General features: G+C 43.1%; 2 protein-coding genes across 2 annotated transcripts in view; one reads left to right on the forward strand and one right to left on the reverse strand.

Annotated features, from left to right (window-relative positions):
• Positions 1-25,056, forward strand: part of LOC138983612 (myosin-VIIa-like) — a 50,463-nt gene that overhangs the window by 9,458 nt on the left and 15,949 nt on the right. Inside the window, exons 10-19 of the mRNA XM_070356886.1 lie at positions 977-1,126; positions 2,190-2,452; positions 3,292-3,443; positions 3,844-4,025; positions 4,731-4,831; positions 7,179-7,345; positions 19,526-19,620; positions 21,323-21,384; positions 24,156-24,308; positions 24,883-24,988. Of these exons, the coding sequence (XP_070212987.1) occupies positions 977-1,126; positions 2,190-2,452; positions 3,292-3,443; positions 3,844-4,025; positions 4,731-4,831; positions 7,179-7,345; positions 19,526-19,620; positions 21,323-21,384; positions 24,156-24,308; positions 24,883-24,988 (1,431 nt within the window). The remainder of the gene's footprint in view (positions 1-976; positions 1,127-2,189; positions 2,453-3,291; positions 3,444-3,843; positions 4,026-4,730; positions 4,832-7,178; positions 7,346-19,525; positions 19,621-21,322; positions 21,385-24,155; positions 24,309-24,882; positions 24,989-25,056) is intronic.
• Positions 15,156-17,375, reverse strand: LOC138946039 (growth hormone secretagogue receptor type 1-like). The gene has a single exon (XM_070317563.1). The coding sequence runs from the start codon at positions 16,430-16,432 to the stop codon at positions 15,314-15,316; it is 1,119 nt and encodes a 372-aa protein (XP_070173664.1). The 5' UTR covers positions 16,433-17,375; the 3' UTR covers positions 15,156-15,313.

The raw sequence follows: 25,056 nt of genomic DNA on the forward strand, positions 1-25,056 counted from the left end.
ATAAATATCATTGTCACCTGTGTCAACATGAACAAGAAATTCAACAGCAAACAACAAGACTCACTCAGCACAGGTAGCAGCTAGGCTGTTAGTTTTCGGTATGTGTCAAAGTGAAATGACGTTCTTATCTTATTCCGTATGTAAGCCTGGACAGACTTGTGGTGGTATATACATGATCACCGGCACGGTTGGCCTAGTGGTAAGGCGTCCGCCCCGTGATCGGGAGGTCGTGGGTTCGAACCCCGGCCGGGTCATACCTAAGACTTTAAAATTGGCAATCTAGTGGCTGCTCCGCCTGGCGTCTGGCATTATGGGGTTAGTGCTAGGACTGGTTGGTCCGGTGTCAGAATAATGTGACTGGGTGAGACATGAAGCCTGTGCTGCGACTTCTGTCTTGTGTGTGGCGCACGTTATGTATGTCAAAGCAGCACCGCCCTGATATGGCCCTTCGTGGTCGGCTGGGCGTTAAACAAACAAACAAACAAACAAATATACATGATCGTTTTCACTCATGGAAGAAACGATCTTTGATGTTTGGCTGCAGCTTTCCCCCCAAGTGAATGTCACAAAAGCAAAAAACAACAAACTACCCATCTCTCTTTTTTTCTTCTTCTTTTTTTTCAGGAGGAAATGCTGATTTTGCTAGCGGCACAAGTAAATGTCACTACATAAACAAAATACCAATCTCTCTTTTTTTGTCCATCTTTTGTTTTTAAGGAGGAAGAGCTGATTTTACTGGCGGCACAAGTAAATGTCACTACACAAAAAAAATACCAATCTCTTTTTTTGTCCCTCTTTTTTTTTAAGGAGGAAGACCTGATTATACTGGCGGCACAAGTAAATGTCACGAAATAAAAAAAAAATCTATCTTTTTTTCTCTCTTTTTTTCAGGAGGAAATGCTGATTTTGCTGGCAGCCCAAGTAATTGTTAAGAGAAAAAAAACTACCCATATCTACTTAATTCTTTTTTTTTTAGGAGGAAGTGCTGATCTTGCTGGCGGCCCAACGGTACTACATCGAGCACTCTGAAGGGCTGGAGACGTTCGACAAGCTGGATACCTTCATGCGGAACTGGCTGACAGAAGACATGCTTCAGAAACACGAGCCTGCCTACTATGTGGAGCGGGTGAGTGCTTTCTGAATTGTATGTTGTTTTGCTTTTGATTCTTAAAATGTTGGTTATGTGTTGCTTTTCTCGTTCTATCATTCATCCATTTGTTCGTCCACTCAAAATGCCAGTTCGTCGCGATATAACCTTTGTGGTTGAAAACGACGTTAAACACCAAATAAAGAAAGAAAGAAAGAAAGAAAATGCCAGTGGGTAGTTTGATCTTTTCTCCATAAAAAGTCAAAAAAGTGAAAATCTGTTATGAGTTATTGTTGTTGTATCATTTCTTTAAATATTGTATTTTCCACACTCGTCGAAGTCAGGACATATTTCTTGTATACGGGAAAGAGCCTGGGCAAAAACAACAACTACGAAACAACAACAACAATGATAACAGAAATAACAACAACAACAATAACAACAACAACAAAAGTAGAAGAAAAGATCAAAATGTGTGTACATATGTGCTTCACCTAACCGCACGTTTTATGTTGCTTCCCACGCTTCACCATTCTCACTTCTCTGTCTCTCATCCTAATTTCAGACCCTTAAAATCAGGGCGGGGATGTAGCTCAGTCAGGGCGGGGATGTAGCTCAGTCAGGGCGGGGATGTAGCTCAGTCGGTAGCGCGCTGGATTTGTATCCAGTTGGCCGCTGTCAGCGTGAGTTCGTCCCCACGTTCGGCGAGAGATTTATTTCTCAGAGTCAACTTTGTGTGCACTCTCCTCGGTGTCCGAACACCCCCGTGTGTACACGCAAGCACAAGACCAAGTGCGCACGAAAAAGAACCTGTAATCCATGTCAGAGTTCGGTGGGTTATAAAAACACGAAAATACCCAGCATGCTTCCTCCGAAAGCGGCGTATGGCTGCCTAAATGGCGGGGTAAAAACGGTCATACACGTAAAAGCCGTGGGAGTTTCAGCCCATGAACGAACAAACAAACAAATAAGACCCTTAAAATCGAGAAACAAAATCAACTTCATCGCAGCCCCGTTTCATTTCACTTTCTTCCATACTACGCACAACATTTATCTCAACCCCCTCGATTAAAACAAACACTCTAATCTCGACGGCATGCAGGTACGAGAGTCGCTGCAGAACAACTTCCTGGTGAACAAGCCGGACCACCGGTCCCTGAAGAACGACATCGTGACCTTCGCCAAGGACAAGTGGTTCCTGCTCTTCTCCAGGTTCTACGACGCCCCCAAGGTCGTGGGTCCCGGCGTGGCCTTGACCAAGGTGGTGATCGCCCTCAACAACAAGGGCGTCTACATCATGGACGACACGGACACCATCCGCATGCACATCGCCTTCTGGGAGGTGGCTACCGTCACCAAGGGCAGGTGAGATAATTGGAGGTTTTTCAAGCCACCGTGGTACTTCCCGTTTTGGCTCACCATCTCATATCTGACCATGCCTTTACAGAATAAGGCCATATCCCTCCACTTAAGACACATATGTACCTATTATAAGCAATATCTGACTTCTTTCTGAACAGCATGACACTTTTGTTTTTAAACGCACATTTTCGTCGTGAAAAGCAATTAGCTTGGTCTATTCGTAGATCATCGTCACTGTGTATATTGTTTCTTGTCTAACTGCAACTGAAGACAACAGATTTGTCTTTTTAAAGAACTTACTATTTGCGACGGCAGCAAGAGAGTAGACTGGGCACCGCCCAATTAAAGCTGGCCCGAGGGTAGTTGAGATACCCCCCGCGGGTTAGGGGGAAGAATTTACCCGATGCTCCCCAGCATGTCGTAAGAGGCGACTAACGGATTCTGTTTCTCCTTTTACCCTTGTTAAGTGTTTCTTGTATAGAATATAGTCAATGTTTGTAAAGATTTTAGTCAAGCAGTATGTAAGAAATGTTAAGTCCTTTGTACTGGAAACTTGCATTCCCCCAGTAAGGTCATACATTGTACTACGTTGCAAGCCCCTGTAGCAAATTTTTGATTAGTGCTTTTGTGAACAAGAAACAATTAACAAGTGGCTCTATCCCATCCCCCCCCCCCCCCCCTTTCCCCGTCGCGATATAACCTTGAACGGTTGAAAACGACGTTAAACACCAAATAAAGAAAGAAAGAAAGGTAGTTGAGATCTCTAACATCGCGTTCGACTAAAAATGTGTATGAGACTCCTTGACCTTAACTGTAACCTTCATTTTACCATGAATCACTAGACAACTGACCACGGTCCGAACACTGAAGGGAGATGACTACATGGTAACCACCAACCATTCAGAGGACTTCTTCGTCATGCTGACGTCATTCATCCATGGATTACGTATGAGGTCACGCTACGCTGTCGCCACTCAAGATACTACACAACTAGGTACGTTTATAGAGGGGCAGTGTTGCATGTAGAAATGTCTGCTGGCTTGTTGATGCTGGGAAAAGGGCAAGGGGAGGTGATGATATTTTTTTTCTAGGAATTGAAATAATTTGCAGTCCAGACACTGTATCCTTTGAGTCTTATTTATTGTTTTGATAAGAACCATCACATGGAATTCGAAAGAAAACTTAGAAGTGTTTGGCCTGAAGTTTGTTAGACTTCAGAAAGTTTCAACCATTCCTGTTGTCTATCTGCAACATTCATTTTCTGTCCTTTTACCTATTTATTAGACAGCGGAAGTAGTGTTACAGTCATGTGATTCTGACCATAATTTACTACTGCAATCTTGTTCTGTCGTCCATTCACCATGCTGATTTTGTTTCATATTTGCTATTTTTAGATGGAGGAAGTAGCGTCACAGTCATGCGCGGTGACCTGGTGATTCTGACCAATCCCTACTCGGAGAGTCTGGAAGATTCCACCCTGAAGGGCGTGTGCAAACGAACGTCTGCTGCATGCGAATGTCCACGTGACAGACTCTATCTCCTGGCAACCATTGAAGAGCCCACAGGAGAAATGTTGGTAAGCCTTCAGATAAAGAACATGGCCAATGTGTGATTTGCATATAAATGAAACGAAAAATCTCAAGTACTTGCTTAGTTTGCTGATACTCTCGTTTTGAGTATGAAGTGAGATTTCACTGATTTTGAGTCTGTGAGAGAGACGTTCTTTTCTTCGCTTTTTATGGGCGGTAAGTCAATTACAAATCACGTGAAGTCTTAACAACGAAGAACTTAAACTTTGGTGAATAGTTAGATACATGGTCCTGATTTTAAACAGGGTAATTGTGTTTATTTTTCAGATTGTAGATTTTTTTTTTCAACTGGGAAATTGGTGTGCAATTTTAGGCTTATGGGCTGAGCCTCATGAGAAATCTCCCCTGAATATGTTCTGACTGTTATCTTGGCAAAAAGCATTTCTGTCATATCAGTTTCGATTGCGAGAAGCCTTATAGTGTTTCATGATGTCAAACATTTCTTGTTTGGCAAAAGTTATAATGAAATCACCTACAACACCGCGACAATTTTTTTTATCTGAATATTGAATCTGTTATGTTTTGGGCAAATATGAGTAACGATGTCCAATCATTATGGATTGTTTGTATGTGTGTTCTCTATTTCTTTCTCCCTTCCTCCCTTTTTTACTTTCCACAAACAACTCTTGTTTAACATTTGGCAACAGTACGCCACACGTCAGAGATGATTATGTTACGGTTTTGTTTGACAGGGTCGAGTGATGGTCCAGCTTCGTAAGGACCCCACCTCCCTGCTGAGTGACATGGACTACAAACCCCACACCTTGCAACACTATGCACGCCAGCACTTCAGGTACGCTCTGACGTCAGATGCAATGACGTCACCTTACACCAGTGGCTATAATGAAAGGCGTGTTATAGAGCAAATTCATGGAGGAGTGATGAGAAAGTCATGCATCTGACACGATTGATTCATGTTCGATATTTCCTTGCACCAGTTGCGACAAGAACAAGCGTATTATAAAGCAACTTGGAGGGGTGTCATGACAAAATCATGCATCTGGCAGGAACGACTCATTTCACTTTTTTAAAATTTACACAGGGAGTGCAGGGACGGGGCGGTGTGAGAGCACACCGGAACAAGGAACAGGTGTTAGGACAACAACAACAACAAAAATAAAATTAAAATTAAAATTAAAAAATGCACATGAAAATGCTCTTTCTCAGGACCATTTCACGGGCTAGCAACCAAGTCGGCCAATTGCCGTTGAAGTAGGGAAATGCAGTAATCCGACCAAGTCGGCCAATTGCCGTTGAAGTAGGGAAATGCAGTAATCCGACCAAATCGGGTTTCATGAAAAAGATGTCATTCTGCCGACTGTGCCTCTTTTCACGGGGAGTTGCCCGACTACAGTGCTGCCTCCCCCTAGCTGTTGTAAGGTGACGTCAGGTGTTCGGACAACTGCAGTAAAGAGACGAAGCGTTGGTCCGACTGTCAGTGTGAGCACCATGAGTCCATGAAACCGGTCATATTGTACAGTGTAACCCCCCTTGTAGTAATAATAATAATGATAATAATAATTGTCAGTAAGTACTGGTGTCACATGACTGATGTGAACCAGTTGATTGGCTAAGGGCGATGCACTAAAACTGTTAGCGCACTCTTGGAGTGCGCTAACTTTTCCACAGAGCGTAATTCTTCCGCCCTTTGCCTAAGCAAGAGTGTACTCTCATCCCCAGAATTAATTAATGATATGTAGCTTATATTCTCCACTATACCAATGATTATGACCATAAATTTCCTGCTTCTCAATTAAAGCAGAAGTGGGTTTTTTTCTGACAGATTGCGTGTGCCTGTGCCACAGTTGCCACTGATCTAAAAATAGAACCCGCTGTGTCTAATTTTTCAGTTCGACTTGCGAAGATTCCTCTCATAATGATGCCATGTTAGTGGCATGTAGCTTATTATCCACATTACCAAATGATGAGTTAGTATACAATTCCCAGCAGCTAACAGAAAACACAAGTGTTATTCCGATAACGTCGCAGCTAGATCAGCACGTAGCAGACTACACTGAAATACGACTGCATCTGTTCAGTAAATGAATGTTTTCCGAATTATTATTTCAAGGCAAGAACAATTGGAATCGAAAACGTGTAGGGTTTAGAACGTTCTTACCATACATAAGACTTATTACCAGCCTGCCTCATGCGTGCAGACCCAGTGCAACGTGACGAGCAATTTTTGTTTTTGAAATGAGACTCATAGCCTAGCAGACGACATAAATCCCGCTCAGCAAATTAACATGTTGGGCAAATGTCAACGATAAAACGATGGGGATATAATACGTGTAGGGTTCAGAGCATTCTTACCGTTCATATTTAGTACCAGACTCCCCGATGAGTGAAGATACCACACGAGAAACATGACACATTTATTTTGAAAATGTGCTTTCCGTCGACCTTGGCAAGGGGCAAAACTCTGCACGGTCAATCTGTCGAAGCTCGATGAAGGTTTCGAATCGCAAATAACTAAGAGCACAGTCCTTTCTCCGAGTTTAAATGAGGTCTCTATGAAAGATCATCACTTTTTAGCTTAACGCTACACTGGAATTTACCAACAGAAATTAAAACAAGAGTTTGCGTGTGACGAAAGCACGACACACTTGAGACAGCCCACACAAAAGTAGATCTCTGACACAAACCTGACCACACAGTTACGCCTATCCAAATGCGCGTTGCAAAATGTGCGTTTTGAATCTTCTTTTTTATCTGGCGGTACTGACAATATCGTTATTGAAACAATCCCAGTGCACTAAGGGATTTATAGAGCAAATCTCGAAAATAATTATTGAACTCAGCGCTATGCGCTTCGTTCAATAATGAATTTTCTCGATTTGCTCTATAAATCCCTTAGTGCACTGGGATGTCTCAATAACTTAAATAATAATAATAATAATACGAGAATTTATAAGGCGCACATATCTCACCACAAGGCGACTCAAGGCCTCCACTAATGACGGAATGACCTTCACAAATCTGAGAACATCTGGCCTTAAAAAAGGGGGGTCTTAAATTGGGGGTACATTTATAGAGGTTTTGAATAGAAAATCTTTAAAAAAACAGGGTCTTAAAACGGAGGGAGTCTTAAAAAGGGGGGTTCCACTGTATTTATGGACGGTGTTTTTAACACGCCACAGGCCGGTGTCGGAGAGCGCGGTGACCAAGTTCTTCAACAAGGCGTCCTTCAAGAAGGATAAGAACGAGACGCTGTGGCAGCACGGCCGTGACCCGCTCAAGAAGCCGCTCCTCAAACGCACGTGCAACCGGGAAGAGCTCCGAAGACCTGCATGCAGAGCCTTTGCTGGTATCCTTTGTTTGGTCATTTTATTTTTGTCTTCAAAGATGTTTTTATTCAGGCAATTGTTCAGTTTTTCATGCAATGCATAGGAGTCCAATGGTACTAGAATAGATATGACGGACACAAACATATTCAATACAACATACAATCAATTATAATAGGCGCTGTTCTACAAGGACAAAATATGAAGCCCACTTCGCCGGGTACCGGCTTTGCCGGGAAGAAGTAGAGCCGAATACCAGGCTGCGCCTGGGACCCGGCTTTGCCGGGTGTACGCCGGCTTCGCCGGCGCACGAAGGAAAGGAGATAAACGCGCAAAACACTGGAGGCCTTCTAAAAATAGTAACGTGCAGTGACCTTCTAAAAAATAGTAACGTAGTAACGGGAATATGGATTGACGCCACACGGAGGAAGGGAGATAATCGCGGCTGAAAACACTGGAGAAGATAAGGAAGAGTTACTGGTAGTGGATCCCGACAACAACAAAAAAACAAAAACAAAATCGGTTCAGCGCGCACAGCGCTGCGCGCTGAGAGCACGTGTTGAAATATCTCATCGATGAGGTTGTGTCCGGGGTGTAGCTGAATACGATGTCCAAATTTCAAAAAGATCCACCGAGAACTTTGGCCGTGCATCGCGAACAGACAGACAGACAGACACTTGTCGTTTATATATATAGATGTATACTAATTCTTCTTGGGACATTTTCCTGAAGGAAATCTGGTTGCTATTCCTGTTTATAGCGCATTACGTAACTTCCATGGTTGTGTCATTTAACTAGTTTGAAAAAAACCACACTTTTTAAGTTGCTTAATAAGTGTTTGACTTTGCCTACAGTAACTTAACACAGAGGAGCAACTTACTGAGCTTAGCATTCCACACGATTAAGTTCCGTATAGTTACCGTTGAGCAACTCTACTCCGTTACTGGCCTGATGTCCGCGGAGACGTAGGATAAAGGAGCGAGTGTGTTTTTGACTTCGTAGTTGTTGTTGTTGTTGTTGTTGTTGTTGTTGTTGTTGTTGTCGTCGTCGTCGTCGCCGTCGTCGTTGTTGTCGTCGTCGTCGTCGTCGTTGTTGTTGTTGTTGTTGTTGTTGTTGTTGTTGTTGTTGTTGTTGTTGTTAGTAGTTCTTGTTATTCTTGTTCTTGTTGTTCTTGTTCTTGTTGTTCCTAATTTAGGGAACATGTTCTATTTTGTTTTGCATTTTATGTCGCCTTTGGGAGTATTTTTCAGAGCTGACTGATGGGGGAAAAGTCCCCATCTAGTGTCTTTTCATACTGAAATCAGCCGTGCTTCAGAATCTTGCATCCCGAGTCTGGCGCTCTCCCTGCAAAGCCTGTACATAAAAGCGGTCGTATTTTCGGAGAGTAAACTGTACTGAAAGCAATGTTCTCTTGAAAAACGTATGACAGTTTTCCCATCCAAAAATGCACCAACGACAGCCGATTGGCCATGGAGAAATATGGTACGTGTTGTTGTTAGATCATGACGGGCGTAGTGGCGTGGTGGTAAGACATCGGCCTCCTAATCGGGAGGTCGTGAGTTTGAATCCCGGTCGCTGCCGCCTGGTGGGTTAAGAGTGGAGATTTTTCCGATCTCCCAGGTCAACTTATGTGCAGACCTGCTAGTGACTTAACCCCCTTTGTGTGTACATGCAAGCACAAGACCAAGTGCGCACGGAAAAGATCCTGTAATCCGTGTCAGAGTTCGGTGGGTTATAGAAACACAAAAATATCCAGCATGCCTCCCCGAAACCGGCGTATGCCGCCTGAATGGCGGGGTAAAAACGGTCATACACGTAAAAATCCACTCGTGCTAAAAACATGAGTGAACGTGGGAGTCTTAAGCCCATGAACGAAGAAGAAGAAGAAGACGTTGTCAGTCAGATCAAGGGTTGCTAACCAAAGCCTTTTATCTCCTGTTCGAATCAAAAAAGGAAGACAGTAAGCTTTGGCAAAATAACCCTCAAAGTGTGTAATGATTGTTGTGTGCAGTCAAGGAAAGAATGCGCCGTTCCATTTAGGTGAACTCACAACATCAAGATAGGTGAGGAGAACGGGTGTCAGTGTACACTAATTATTGAGAACATTCATGTGAACCTGACCTACTAGTTTTACTTGTGTGAGTGTGTGTGTGTGTATGTGTGTGTGTGTATGTGTGTGTGTGTGTGTGTGTGTGTGTGTGTGTGCGTGTGTGTGTGTGTGTGTGTGTGTGTGTGAGTGTGTGTGTGTGTGTGCGTGTGTGTGTGTGTGTGTGTGTGTGAGTGTGTGTGTGTGTGTGTGTGTGTGTGTGTGTGTGTGTGTGTGTGTGTGAGAGAGAACAAACACCATTCACAACTAGCAGATGATAATGAAAAGATAATGAAAAGATCGTTACTGAACGCTTGGCTCTACTTGTCGTGAACACACAGCATTAACGAAAGAAACGTAAGAATGAACATATTCTAACTGAACGCTTAGTGGTGGTAGTGAACAAACATAATGCACAAAAACACATACAAATGAAAAGATTACAACTGAAAATTTAGCTTTGCTTGTAGGTTGGTTCCTTGTAAGATGGCATGGGTGATGTCTCTGCGTTTTGTAAGCGAGAACACATGACAGGAATCCTTACAGAAGTCCCACAAAATACCAACATACACACATGCTGTGAAGTCATCTTTCAAAAGGTTCCCTGCCAAAAGCACTTATCCCCTCACTGAATAACAGAGGCAGATAATGGGATTTTGGCAAGCAGCCTTCGACGTTTCGTCGACATAGAACAGCAAACGTTGTCTTGCGAAATGTTACGTTTAGTCGACATAGAACAGCAACCGTTGCTTACGAAATGTTACGTTTAGTCGACATAGAACAGCAACCGTTGTTTAACGAAATGTTACATTTAGTCGACATAGAACAGCAACCGTTGTTTTACGAAATGTTACATTTAGTCGACATAGAACAGCAACCGTTGCTTACGAAATGTTACGTTTAGTCGACATAGAACAGCAAACGTTGCTTACGAAATGTTACGTTTAGTCGACATAGAACAGCAAACTATGTTTTACAGAGTGTAAAAAGAAATCAAGCCTCACCGTTTACTCCGAGGGCGGGGATGTAGCTCAGTCGGTAGCGCGCTGGATTTGTATCCAGTTGGCCGCTGTAAGCGTGAGTTCGTCCCCACGTTCGGCGAGAGATTTATTTCTCAGAGTCAACTTTGTGTGCAGACTCTCCTCGGTGTCCGAACACCCCCGTGTGTACACGCAAGCACAAGACCAAGTGCGAACGAAAAAGATCCTGTAATCCATGTCAGAGTTCGGTGGGTTATAGAAACACGAAAATACCCAGCATGCTTCCTCCGAAAACGGCGTAGGGCTGCCTAAATGGCGGGGTACAAAAACGGTCATACACGTAACATTCCACTCGTGCACAAAACACGAATGTACGTGGGAGTTTCAGCCCACGAACGCAGAAGAAGAAGAAGAAGAAGTGTCTTTTTATACTGAAATCTGCCGTGCTTCAGAATCTTGCATCCGGCCCGAGTCTGCCGCTCTCCCTGCAAAGCCTGTACCTAAAAGCGGTCGTATTTTCGGAGAGTAAACTGTACGGAAAGCAATTTTCTCTTGAAAAACGTATCACAGTTTTACCCTCCAAAAATGCACCAACGACAGCCGATTGGCCGTGGAGAAATATGGTACGTGTTGTTGTTAGATCATGACGGGCGCAGTGGCGTGGTGGCAAGACATCGGCCTCCTAATCGGGAGGTCGTGAGTTTGAATCCCGGTCGCTGCCGCCTGGTGGGTTAAGAGTGGAGATTTTTCCGATCTCCCAGGTCAACTTATGTGCAGACCTGCTAGTGACTTAACCCCCTTTGTGTGTACATGCAAGCACAAGACCAAGTGCGCACGAAAAAGATCCTGTATTCCGTCTCAGAGTTCGGTGGGTTATAGAAACACGAAAAAACCCAACATGCCTCCCCGAAATCGTATGCCGCCTGAATGGCGGGGTAAAACGGTCATACACGTTAAAATCCACTCGTGCTAAAAACATGAGTGAACGTGGGAGTCTTAAGCCCATGAACGAAGAAGAAGAAGAAGAAGTTGTCAGATCAAGGGTTGCTAACCAAAGCCTTATATCTCCTGTTCGAATCAAAAAAGGAAGACAGGAAGCTTTGGAAAAATAACCCTCAAAGTGTGTAATGATTGTTGTGTGCAGTCAAGGAAAGAATGCGCCGTTCCATTTAGGTGAACTCACAACATCAAGATAGGTGAGGAGAACGGTTGTCAGTGTACAATTGAGAACATTCATGTGAACCTGACCTACTAGTTTTACTTGTGTGTGTGTGTGTGTGTGTGTGTGTGTGTGTGTGTGTGTGTGTGTGTGTGTGTGTGTGTGTGTGTGTGTGTGTGTGTGTGTGTGCGTGTGTGTGTGTGTGTGTGTGTGTGTGTGTGTGTGTCTGTGTCTGTGTGTGTGTGTGTGTGAGAACAAACACCATTCACAACTAGCAGATGATAATGAAAAGATAATGAAAAGATCGTTACTGAACGCTTGGCTCTACTTGTCGTGAACACACAACAAAGGAAAGAAACGTAAGAATGAACATATTCTAACTGAACGCTTAGTGGTGGTAGTGAACAAACATAATGCACAAAAACACATACGAATGAAAAGATTACAACTGAAAACTTAGCTTTGCTTGTAGGTTGGTTCCTTGTAAGATGGTATGGGTGATGTCTCTGCGTTTTGTAAGCGAGAACACATGACAGGAATCCTTACAGAAGTCCCACAAAATACCAACATACACACATGCTGTGGAGTCATCTTTCAAAAGGTTCCCTGCCAAAAGCACTTATCCCCTCACTGAATAACAGAGGCAGATAATGGGATTTTGGCAAGCAGCCTTCGACGTTTCGTCGACATAGAACAGCAAACGTTGTCTTGCGAAATGTTACGTTTAGTCGACATAGAACAGCAACCGTTGTTTTACGAAATGTTACATTTAGTCGACATAGAACAGCAACCGTTGCTTACGAAATGTTACATTTAGTCGACATAGAACAGCAACCGTTGTTTAACGAAATGTTACATTTAGTCGACATAGAACAGCAACCGTTGTTTTACGAAATGTTACATTTAGTCGACATAGAACAGCAACCGCTGCTTACGAAATGTTACGTTTAGTCGACATAGAACAGCAAACGTTGCTTACGAAATGTTACGTTTAGTCGACATAGAACAGCAAACTATGTTTTACAGAGTGTAAAAAGAAATCAAGCCTCACCGTTTACTCCGAGGGCGGGGATGTAGCTCAGTCGGTAGCGCGCTGGATTTGTATCCAGTTGGCCGCTGTAAGCGTGAGTTCGTCCCCACGTTCGGCGAGAGATTTATTTCTCAGAGTCAACTTTGTGTGCAGACTCTCCTCGGTGTCCGAACACCCCCGTGTGTACACGCAAGCACAAGACCAAGTGCGAACGAAAAAGATCCTGTAATCCATGTCAGAGTTCGGTGGGTTATAGAAACACGAAAATACCCAGCATGCTTCCTCCGAAAGCGGCGTATTGGCTGCCTAAATGGCGGGGTAAAAAACTATCATACACGTAAAATTCCACTCGTGCAAAAAAAAACCACGAGTGTACGTGGGAGTTTCAGCCCACGAACGCAGAAGAAGAAGAAGTTTTACAGAGTGTAAAAAGAAATCAAGCCTTACCGTTTACTCCGAGCTTATATTAAAAATCCCATCCCAATTAACACACTTAATTTGTATTCATCACAGCTAGATGATGTCTTAAAAAAACCCGAAGGAACGCACAAACAAACAAACAAACAAACAAGCGTACATTAAAAACATATTTAATAACTCGACAACTCGCCAGCACAGATAGTAACACTTTTATTGATCAATAACAATGGTGATGAGAGCATTAAATAGACCCACGTCCAGTACGTGTTCAAATTAGTTACTTTGTAGCGAACACATAGGAGAACGGGACTTGTTTCATAAAAGTTTGTACCTCACACGAAGATTAACTAAAAGAGGTTTCATGCGTCTGTGCAATGATCATGAGAGGTTGCATGCTTGTTTTCAGCTATTCAGACACCTTCCACGTGTATATCCAAGGAACAAGAAAGGTTCCATTATATATTATATTCTGTAAGAGGTATAAAAAAACCACCACTTTAATATTACCCGCTATTACGAGCTAGTCGTGTGACAGAGAGTTTTCTTGCACACGAGACTGTAGATGTTTCACGACGGCTTTAGCCGGAGTGAAACAGCAGCAGTCGAGTGTGCAAGAAAACTCTCTGTCACACGACTAGCTCGTAATGGCGATTATGTCTCACAGCATAGGCATAGAAAGATATAAATGAGTTTTTGGGGACGAAATAACAGGCACAAAACCAGACTGACAACACAATTGCCTTTTCACACATACCGTACACACGCATGCGCGCAGAAGATAGATCCAATTCGTTTCGTGTCTTTTTCTGGTTGAATGCATTTAACAAAGTATCAACCAACGTTTCTGAATCTTTCAATGAAAAAAATAAACTTTTTTTGAACCAGACAGCACAAACCAACGAAAGCTAAACACACAAACACACGCGCGCACTAACACAGATTGAATGCAAAGCGCGAACGAACACGGAGAATTTTTGTAGGTCAGGTCGTGGGAAAGTCCACCCGAAATGTTCCACAGGGGAACTGGTTGTGTTTGGATTGTTCTTTTTCTCCCAGTGATGTTGATGTTGTTTACAGTGCAATTTTGAAAGAATATTTTCCGAATTTGGGGCACACTTTCGTCTTTCGGTTCGTTTATCTTGTCGAAGTAACATTCGAGTGTTTCTAAATCCAAACCTTCCATCACCGCTGGTGCAGATTAGACCTGCCTGACTGTCTGCGTGCGTGTTAGAGCTGAAGACGAAGCCTCAATCGCCAAAGCGTCACCCATCTGTAGGTTCTGAGCATCCGATGTACGTTGATACGTGGTAAGATCCGCACGGAACTGTCTATGCAACTTTTCCTAGTCACAGGTGTAAGGTTCGATCTTTTCTTTGCAATTTCGTCCTCTGTGTACGTAGCAAAGCGTTTCACCATTTTCGGTTTTCGTTGCAGACGACGATAGTGAAAGTAGTACCTATTGTTTTGTTTTGACCTTTCATATTCAGGGTTCTTCATTGAAGCTTGGTAAAGGGACCGTGTCGTGAAGTGGAAAGTTGACGAAGCTTTTGAAAACAGAAATTGAATGAAGAAGAAAATGTGGCTTTCAGTTATAAACAGGAGAACGGGGTTGGTGTTATTCTTTTACCGTCAAACACTTAGTACACAGATAAAACGTGATTGACTGACCAAGGCCTGTTGGCACACTATTCAGAATGCACAACAAAATGTAACAACGCTTTGATACCCATTTTTCTACGTTCGTGATCACTTGAAATGAATACTGAAAACATAAGTGTTTAAGGTAGTGACTGAATGTATGTAACTAGGTAAACATTTTCTGAAATAAATGCATAATCAAAATAATTGATTTCGGCATCAAAGCGTGTAACATACAATCTTGCACACGTTTGCTTTAGTAGTGGCAAAGAAGGAATGCGTGTGACATTTAGTTATTATACAGGCAGAACACCCAAAACACTGTGATAACTTCAAACTTGTTTTAATCCACACTCGGGGAGGGTTGTATTTGAAGTAAAATAAACGAACTGCGAAAACGACGGCTAAGAAGGATGGATGGATGGATGGATGGATGGATGGATGGATGGATGGTTTATTCATTAAGGCCATAGCCCCATATGAAGGGGTGTGTGAAGCGAAACGAAAAATATACATACGAAAAATATATATACAGAACATCAAACGTGACGGATTATAAAACACCATATAAGGAACACGGATTAGGAGAACAATAGTGTTGGGCTTAGAAAAAAAAGAGAACAAACTGCAGTCGCGGTTTGCCCATGTTGGTGACACTGTATGCCGACTGCCGATGGGTCACATGCCCTTCTCAGCAGCACGACATCCCAGCATGCCCTTCAGCGCTTCCCTATAGCGACTTCCGGTCAGGATGTAGATGTAGAAATTAATGGCGTTGTTGCTCAAGAACAGAATATTGCCCAAAGCCTCGGCGAAAACGTTGTCGGCCATTTCTCTGACGTCGTCAGTGGCTCCTGGCTGGCGCGATATGCCCGCCGTGCGCTTCGCTACATAGAAAAGAGCCACCGGTGACGTCAGCAAGAGGAAGGCCAAGGACACACAGATGAGCGTGACGGTCATGCTGGACGCTTTCTGCTCTCTGGTCTGTAGCTGCTGCCTGCTGCTGCCCGTGGCCAGACTCTGCTTGGCCTCCTCCACTGACCGCCTCACCCGGTTGACCAGCACGGCGTTGGCGCCGATGAGGAGCACGAAAGGCAGGAAGCTGGCGAGGACCAAGTCTACGAAGGGCCAGACGTCTTCGAACACGTGGCGGTACTCTTCAGACACGTAGCCGCACTGCTGATCTTCGCCGGGCAGGGCCTGCAGCTCGCGACCGTACACCATGTGCGAGTTGAGGGCGAGCGAGGCTAGCACGATGACGCACACCGTCACCTTGGCCTTGCGCGCCGTCCAGACGGCCTTGACCCGGTGAGGGAAGAGGATGGAGGCGGCGCGCTGCAGGGTCATGGCCACCAGGATCCAAGTTGGCATCATGCACAGCGAGTACACCAGGAAGTACGCGATCTTGCACGTCCCTTGGTTATCTTTGGTGTCGATGAGGTGAAAGGCCAGAAGGTACCAGCTGGTGCAGGCAAGCGCGGCACTGTCGGCTACGGCCAGTGACGAAATGAACACGGACAGACCAGAGTCCGAGTCTCCCGCGATGTGGTGCTGGATCATCAGCGTCATCACGTTGCCGACGATTCCTGCGACGAAGATAACGACGAGACCCACTTTGTACAGCAGAGAGGCCGCAATGAACATGGGCTCAGACCCCAGCAGAAGAAAGAGGTCTGGGACCGATGTGTTATTGACATCACTCGGTGACGTCACTGCTCCCCACGTCACTGTGATGATGTCGTCAGTGTTGTCAGCGTGGTGGGCCATCGTGACGTGCGGAAGATAGCTCCCGTTCATTATTAAGTGCTAGTGGGATGATGCGATCAAGGGATGAAATACTTCTTGTATAAAGGGATGCGTTCACGACGAAAAACACAACTTTAAGGACCGCTCGTTAGAAACGAAGCTAAGCTGTTACTGCACAAAGGTTGAAGCGTTGAAAAAACAAACCTGCTCAAAATCCAAGCTGTGTGTGTTGCCTTTAGATCACAGAGATCAGCTCTTCTCCGCGATCTTCATTGTTGTTTCAAGAGAGTTAGATTAATTCAACACGGCTCCCCCGAAAACGGCGTATGGCTGCCTGAATGGCGTGGTAAAAACGGTCAAACACGTAAAAACCATTGGAGTTTCAGTCCATGAACGAAACGGGAGAAGACTAGTCTGCACGCCGTCAGAGATGTGAATTGGTAACAGCAATATAACAGCTAGACCAGTCCTAGAGAAGAGTGAGCACCCCAAGCTTGACAATGCATATATACGTAGGTGGTAATGACAGTGAAAGCGTAACATTAATTTTCCCACTCACAAGAGTTCTTCACTGTATACGTAGTAGATTGTTTTCCTATAAGCTAACTGCGCAACATGTTCTCGGAGCAAAGAAATCTTGGACGTTATACACACACTCGGTTCTTGGCTCATATCGAATCAGAAAGTGTCTGCAGCTAAGTTGATTCACACGAGTGGCATTTAGATCCAAATCATGGCATCAAGCTTAGTCATAGTATGCTTTATACTATTTTGAATGCATCGTTAGCGTACTTTTAAGCACCCTCTCTTCTCTGGTCCGAATTAAAGTTACCATTTTTGAAAGCATCATTCTGATGACATTGATTTCCTGAGTCGATGGTGCTAGCGAATCTGATTGCCGCGTTTTTCAAATACCAGCATCATTTCGTTAATTATCTTTTTTTTCTTCAGGGTGGGGGTGGAGGGGGGGGGGTTGTTGGAACATGTTCTCCTCTTCTATGTTAATTAAAAGACCTTCGACCAATAAAGTCAATATTGGGAGTGAATCAGGGGATGCTCATTATAATATGAGACTTTTGGTATAGAAGTAATTGCATTGACTATCTCACGATTTGACGGCTGCCTTAGTACAGCCCATTGGAACAAGTATGCCTGTTGGTGTCTGGGGAGGATGTCATTACAGATTCGGTAACTTGTGCGCCGATATAATTGTGTGTGTGTGTGTGTGTCTGTGTGTGTGTGTGTGTGTGTGTGTGTGTGTGTGTGTGTGTTTGCATGTGTTTGCGTGTGTGTTTGTTTGCGCGCGCGCGTGTGTGTGTGTGTGTGTGTGTGTGAGTCTGTGTGTGTGTGTGTGTGTGCACGCTTGAAGCGTTTTCCCTCTAACTATAAAAAACTAATGAGGTTGGAAAACAACTATGACCTTTTGTGATAAATTCTAATTAATCCATGTTCTTCTTTACTCGGTGTCAACGTGTGTGTGTATGTATGAATGTAGGTGTGTGTGTGTGTGTGTGTGTGTGTGTGTGTGTGTGTGTGATTGATTGGTTGATGCGTGATTTCTCTAATGAAAAAAAGACCCTAATGAGGTAGGAAAGTACTGTGATCTTTTGTGGTGAATTCTAATTAATCCATGTTCTTCTTTACTCAGTGTTAGCGCGCGCGTGTGTGTGCGTGCTTGTGCGACCGTGCGCGCGCGCGTGTGTGCATGTTTCGGTGTGTCTGTGTCTGTGGTTTGTATTGTTGGTAAGGTAATGAATGGATTGGCTACCAACAAGGCCCTGAAGTATGTAAACGTTAACTTAACCAAAACAAGTCGCGTAAGGCGAAATTACAACATTTAGTCAAGCTGTCGAACTAACAGAATGAAACTGAACTCACTGCATTTTTACAGCAAGAGCGTATACTCGTAGCATCGTCAGTCCACCGCTCGATGCACAGGCAGTGAAATTGACAAGAAGAGCGGGGTAGTAGTTGCGCTGAGAAGGATAGCACGCTTTTCTTTATCTCTATTATTTTTAACTTTCTGAGCGTGTTTTTAATCCAAACATATCACATCTATATGTTTTTGGAATGAGGAACCCACAAGGATTAAGATAAAAGTGTTTTTAAATCGATTTCGGAAATTTTATTTTAATAATAATTTTTATACTTTTAATTTTCAGAGCTTGTTTTTAATCCGAATATAACATATTTATATGTTTTTGGAATCAGAAAATGATGAAGAATAAGATAAACGTAAATTTGGATCGTTTTAAAAAAAAATATGTTTTTTTACAATTTTCAGATTTTTAATGACCAAAGTCATTTATTAATTTTTAAGCCACCAAGCTGAAATGCAATACCGAAGTCCGGCCTTTGTCGAAGATTGCTTGGCCAAAATTTCAATCAATTTGATTGAAAAATGAGGGTGTGACAGTGCCACCTCAACTTTTACAAAAAGCCGGAAATGACGTCATCAAAGGTATTTATCGAAAAAAAGAAAAAAATGTCCGGGGATATCATTCCCAGGAACTCTCATGTCAAATTTCATAAAGATCGGTCCAGTAGTTTGGTCTGAATCGCTCTACACACACACACAGACAGACACACACACACACACACACACACACACACACACACACACACACACACACACACACACACACACACACACACATACACCACAACCCTCGTCTCGATTACCCCCTCTACGTTAAAACATTTAGTCAAAACTTGACTAAATGTAAAAACTAAATACCAGGGTGTTCGTAGGGCGCTGGCATTCGACAAAACCCCAAAACGTGATTTTTAAAACCTTTCTTTCATAACAGAAAAATTGCCGAAAAGTGACGCGAGGGACTGCTGAAAACTTCCAAAATATTGTAGAAACTCGTATTTTATGTTGCTTAATTTGCCACATCCAAAAAGAAATCTCGACAGCCCAGTTGTCAATGTGTTGTTCGTTGATATGTGTGTGATTGCACTGTAAATAATGTTATGTTGTATTTTTTTCCAACGATTGTACAACGCTTTGAGCAGGGTTAATCCCTGGATACAAGCACTTTATAAATAGTATGCATTATTGTTATGATTATTATTGTTAAACTACACGCAGAGGGTGGTAGCTTGTAACGTTTTGGTCAGTCAATCCTTGACAGACTGCAGCAATTCAGCAATACATGCGTGACCTGGCGGTGAGGCAGGAACTGTCCGACGTGGAACTATCCAATGACTACATCATTGACCCTGCGAGGCGAAACGTGAGTCTGAATGTTAGTTTGGGTAATGTTGAACTTTAGCGTTGTAAATTCAAAAATGGCTACGCCGATGTTTTCTTTCTAAAAACCATGTAAATGAAAGGCATGTATGCTGTTCACTCCTTAAACTTCAAAGGTATCTAAGCTGACTTGTTGTGCTACAAAAGCAGGTTCTGCAAAACTTAGGTCTTTAATTGCAGTAGAAAACCGTCTCTGAATTTACAACGCAAAAGTTTAACATTACCGTTTGTTTATGTGTTTGTTTGTTTGTATTTGTTCGTTCTGGTCGGCTGTATGTTTTGTTTCTTGGCTGGTTGATCAGTCTTCTGATTGTCTTTTTCTTTGTCCGATTTACTAACGTCGGACTTCCAAAACAAGAAAATAGTACACCTCAATTATACTAGCACGTAAATGACATGGTTATGTAGGGAAAGGGTGGCCAAGTGGTAAGTGCACTTGCCTCGGAAGCGAGAGGTTGCGAGTTCGACCCTGGGTCGGGGCGTAAGCAATTTTCTTCCCCCTTTCCTAGCCCAGGTGGTGGGTTCAAGTGCTAGTCTTTCGGATGAGACGAAAAACCGAGGTCCCTTTGTGTACACTACATTGGGTGTGCACGTTAAAGATCCCACGATTGACAAAAGGGTCTTTCCTGGCAAAATTGTATAGGCATAGATAAAAATGTCCACCAAATACCATTGTGACTTGGAATAATAGGCCGTGAAAAGTAAATATTAGTCGTAATGGCTTGAGATTTACTGGCCGATGTGAATGCGTGATATATTGTGTAAAAAATTCCATCTCACACGGCAGAAATTAATATGTAAAGCGCTTAGAGAACTAAAAGTCTTACAGTATCCAACATATATATATTGTTGTCTTTTTCTTTAAATGTTAGTATTTAAGTTCATGTCACATCTTCTGGTTTCAATGTTACGCGAGTTGAAAACGACGTTAAACACCAAGTAAAGAAAGAAAGAAAGAATGTTACGCGAGTGATGTACTTTGACTTGTAATTTTCTGAAAGTAGACAATCAAAATATCCAAGTTCTTATCTCTCATTGTTTCTCTGCAGGTCAAGGATGTATTTCGAACATGTATTTGTTAGTGAAATGATTTTTTATGGTTGAATTTCTCAGTTAAAGTCATATCACCTTCGTAACATTGTTTGTACTAGTACACAGCTCCAGGGAATAACCCTTCTTCTTGTGGTTTTAATATAACCTTTTGGTTTTGCCTCCCGGGACATTTGAAATATTTCCGTCAATTACAAACTTCGTCACAAAGTATTCACAGGGAGTTCTCCGAAATTATCAATGCTCAAACCTTGCGTGATGCCAGTAGAAAGGGAAACAGAATGAGTCATAGGTAAGAATGTGTATACTAGAATTTTGGGGGATGTTTTGGAATCTTCAGATGGGTTTTTGACCGCTACATTCGTCCTTCCATCGACCCCCCCAGAACGTCACACGTTGAAGACTGACAGCAGAACTAGTTTTCATGGAAGGAAGGAACAGGAACACTGAGACCAAGGTCACCAGAAGAGCTCCAGGCATGAAGGGCCACATGAGTCAGAACAATTTACAATTTTGGATGATTAATGAGATGAGGATGATTATGATGATGATGCTATGGATTTCCAATTTGGTTTTCAGCTTTAGAATAAGATACACAGGGCGTTGGGGGTCATATTCATTGCTTATCATTTCAGAAGTATCTGCGGGATGAAATCTACTGCATGCTGATAAAACAGCTCACCAACAACCCAGACAAGTAAGATTTGTTTACTTGTCGTGATTGAGGATTTGTGTTGTTGTGTTCTGGCCTGTTCCATTACACATTGACAATGTTTCTTCTCTTTCATTGTATGTTCATATGTTTCGGATTGCTTGTCCGTGTGTGTATGTGTGTGTGTGTGTGTGTGTGTGTGTGTGTGTGTGTGTGTGTGTGTGTGTGTGTGTGTGTGTGTGTGTGTGTGTGTGTGTGTGTGTGTGTGTGTGTGTGTGTGTGTGTGTGTGTGTGTGTGTGTGTGTGTGTGTGTGTGTGTGTGTGTGTGTGTGTGTGTGTGTGTGTGTGTGTGTGTGTGTGTGTGTGTGTGTGTGTGTGTGTGTGTGTGTGTGTGTGTGTGTGTGTGTGTGTGTGTGTGTGTGTGTGTGTGTGTGTGTGTGTGTGTGTGTGTGTGTGTGTGTGTGTGTGTGTGTGTGTGTGTGTGTGTGTGTGTGTGTGTGTGTGTGTGTGTGTGTGTGTGTGTGTGTGTGTGTGTGTGTGTGTGTGTGTGTGTGTGTGTGTGTGTGTGTGTGTGTGTGTGTGTGTGTGTGTGTGTGTGTGTGTGTGTGTGTGTGTGTGTGTGTGTGTGTGTGTGTGTGTGTGTGTGTGTGTGTGTGTGTGTGTGTGTGTGTGTGTGTGTGTGTGTGTGTGTGTGTGTGTGTGTGTGTGTGTGTGTGTGTGTGTGTGTGTGTGTGTGTGTGTGTGTGTGTGTGTGTGTGTGTGTGTGTGTGTGTGTGTGTGTGTGTGTGTGTGTGTGTGTGTGTGTGTGTGTGTGTGTGTGTGTGTGTGTGTGTGTGTGTGTGTGTGTGTGTGTGTGTGTGTGTGTGTGTGTGTGTGTGTGTGTGTGTGTGTGTGTGTGTGTGTGTGTGTGTGTGTGTGTGTGTGTGTGTGTGTGTGTGTGTGTGTGTGTGTGTGTGTGTGTGTGTGTGTATGTGTGTGTGTGTGTGTGTGTGTGTGTGTGTACCGTTCTCGCTATTTCTGTGTGTATATGCCTGCGTGTGCGTCTCTGGTTTTCTCTCTCTCTCTCTCTCTCTCTCTCTCTCTCTCTCTCTCTCTCTCTCTCTCTCTCTCTCTCTCTCTCTCTCTCTCACACACACACACACACACACACACACACACACACACACACACACTCGACTCTGACACACACACACACACACACACACACACACACATATATATATATATGTCGTGCCGAATTCACGTAATTGCCGTCTTCGCGTAATCGGCAACATTTTTGCCCATTTCGCGTAATAGGCAAAACGCTGCCCATTACGCGAAATCGGCAGCGTTTTGCCGAAAACGCGTAAAGGCTTCTAAAATTTGCCCATTTTGAGAAATCGGCAGCCACTTTTTGGTTTTAAAGTTCTCAAATGCCTGAGATATCATCACACTTAGACAACTAGATACTCGAATGGATAGATATTGCAATAATCAATCAGTTATGGAAAGTTATTGCAAAAAATGTAGTTTTCGTGCATTTCCGGAGTCATGCTCGACACAGACTAACATAGACCATACAAAACATAGTAGGGAGGTAAAACAATGTTAATGCAATGTTCTGGTGACACAAAAAGTAACAGACTGGCTGTCGCTTTTGCGAATTGGGCAAATTTTAGAGGCCTTTCCGTATTTTCGGCAAAACGCTGCCGATTTCACGTAATGGGCAGCGTTTTGCCGATTACGCGAAATGGGCAAAAATGTTGCCGATTCCGCGAATTCGGCAATTCCGTGAATTCGGCACGACATATATATACACACACGCACACACACACACACACACACACACACACACACACACACACACACACACACACACACACACACACACACACACACACACACATATGTACACTAAAACAAGCCCACATATATATATATTTACTAGATGAATACCCGCTTCGCCGGGTACGGCTTCGCCGGGAAGAAGTAGAGCCGGCGCACCGTACGAAGGAAGGGAGATAAACGCGCAAAACACTGGAGAAGATAAGGAAGAGTTACTGGGAATGGATGTACAGAAAAACCAAAATCGGTTCAGCGCTGCGCGCTGAGAGCACGCACGTGTTCAAAATGTACCACAATTGTGTCCGGGGTCTACCTGAATATGTCCACCAAATTTGAAGCAGATCCATCGAGAACTTTGGCCGTGAATTGTGAACACAGACAGACACACACAAGCCGTATATAGATATAGATATCAACAAGTAGAATTTAAAGGTGGTTGTCTACATTTTTGCTTTTTTTCAATAATCTTATGGTTAGATTTCGATACAAAATGATGTCAAATGATGAATGAACCATGGGGAAAAAAGTTATAGAAAAAAAATTATGTAAAAAAAGATTTTATTTTTGGGTAGCGTGACTCACGCTTCCAATATTTTGTTTTCTGTTTGCTGAGAACATGTGCTTTGCCTACAAATACTGACCAATCAAATTCATGTCACTATGCTCATAGCCACACCCAAACAAGTGCAGCAACAGTTTGACACTGGAGCGCTGTCCACGCTTTTTTTAAACGCACGAAATGCACGGGATTTGAGAGGAGTTTTGCGCTTGGCATTTTCCAAATAAGGATATCTTACTATGAGTACTACGCTGGAATACTACAATGAACTTTTCAAACGGCTACATTGGCTTCGTCTTTCCTGATCGAAAGGGGGTGTATAGTTGATATTTGTAGATAATAGACTCTGCATTTTAATGGTCAAATGGCGATTTCAGTATAAAAATGTAGACAAGGACCTTTAATAGACAAATTATCGCCCCTTTCTGTGCAGAGCGAGTGAGGAGAGAGGCTGGGTACTGATGTCTCTCCTATGCGCCACCGCGACACCCCATGGCGAACTATTCGACCATTGTGTTGGCTTCCTCAGAGGAACCAAAAATCGACAGGCTCGCGCATGCGCAGAATTTCTCACTGCGCAGAAATCGTAAGAATCGTTCTTTTCTTCTTTTTAATATGAGCAAAATGTGTAACTGAACGGATGACTTGTCATGAAACATTTCGATATTTTACATATTCATATTTAATTTATGATATTGGCGTTTACTCACCAAATAGGACGTTGCTTTATTATAATCTCACAAAGCGTATTGCTGCTCTTACAATATAATGTCTGGCTGTATGTGTGTTTGTCTGCGTGTCTGTTTGTCTGTTTATCTGTCTGTCTGTGTTTCTATCTGTCTGTCTGTCTGTTTGTCTAATCTAATCCACTATTCTAACCTAATCTGTCTATCTATCTATCTATCTATCTATCTGTCTACCTGTTTACCTATATACCTACCAATCTATCTACCTATCAATCTATTTATCTATCTATCTACCTAGTACGTATATACCTACCTACTTACCAATCTATGTACCCATCTATCTATCTATCTATCTATCTATCTATCTATCTATCTATCTATCAACCAATGGCTCTTTCTCCCACCATCCCTGTATCTATAATTATGACCGTGTCCTCCATATTAAACTGACCTCACGGTGTGTGATCTGTGTAGGAGTGGAAGTCGTCTCTTCCCGCCGCATGTGTTGGAGCACGAGATGTTGACCAAAGGTCAACCCAATGTGCGCGTGCAGGTCATGCTGCCCTCTGGAACACCCCTGGTCAGTAACTTTTTTTCCCCAGTCATTTAAAAAAAATATACATGTTGTCAGAAATTTGTATTGGATGA

Source organism: Littorina saxatilis, linkage group LG13 (assembly GCF_037325665.1).
Source record: "Littorina saxatilis isolate snail1 linkage group LG13, US_GU_Lsax_2.0, whole genome shotgun sequence".
Classification (NCBI taxonomy): domain Eukaryota; kingdom Metazoa; phylum Mollusca; class Gastropoda; order Littorinimorpha; family Littorinidae; genus Littorina; species Littorina saxatilis.

Bases quoted from the DNA above. Each gene is read 5' to 3' on its own strand.
- LOC138946039 (XM_070317563.1), bottom strand. From the start codon at position 16,432: ATGAACGGGAGCTATCTTCCGCACGTCACGATGGCCCACCACGCTGAC.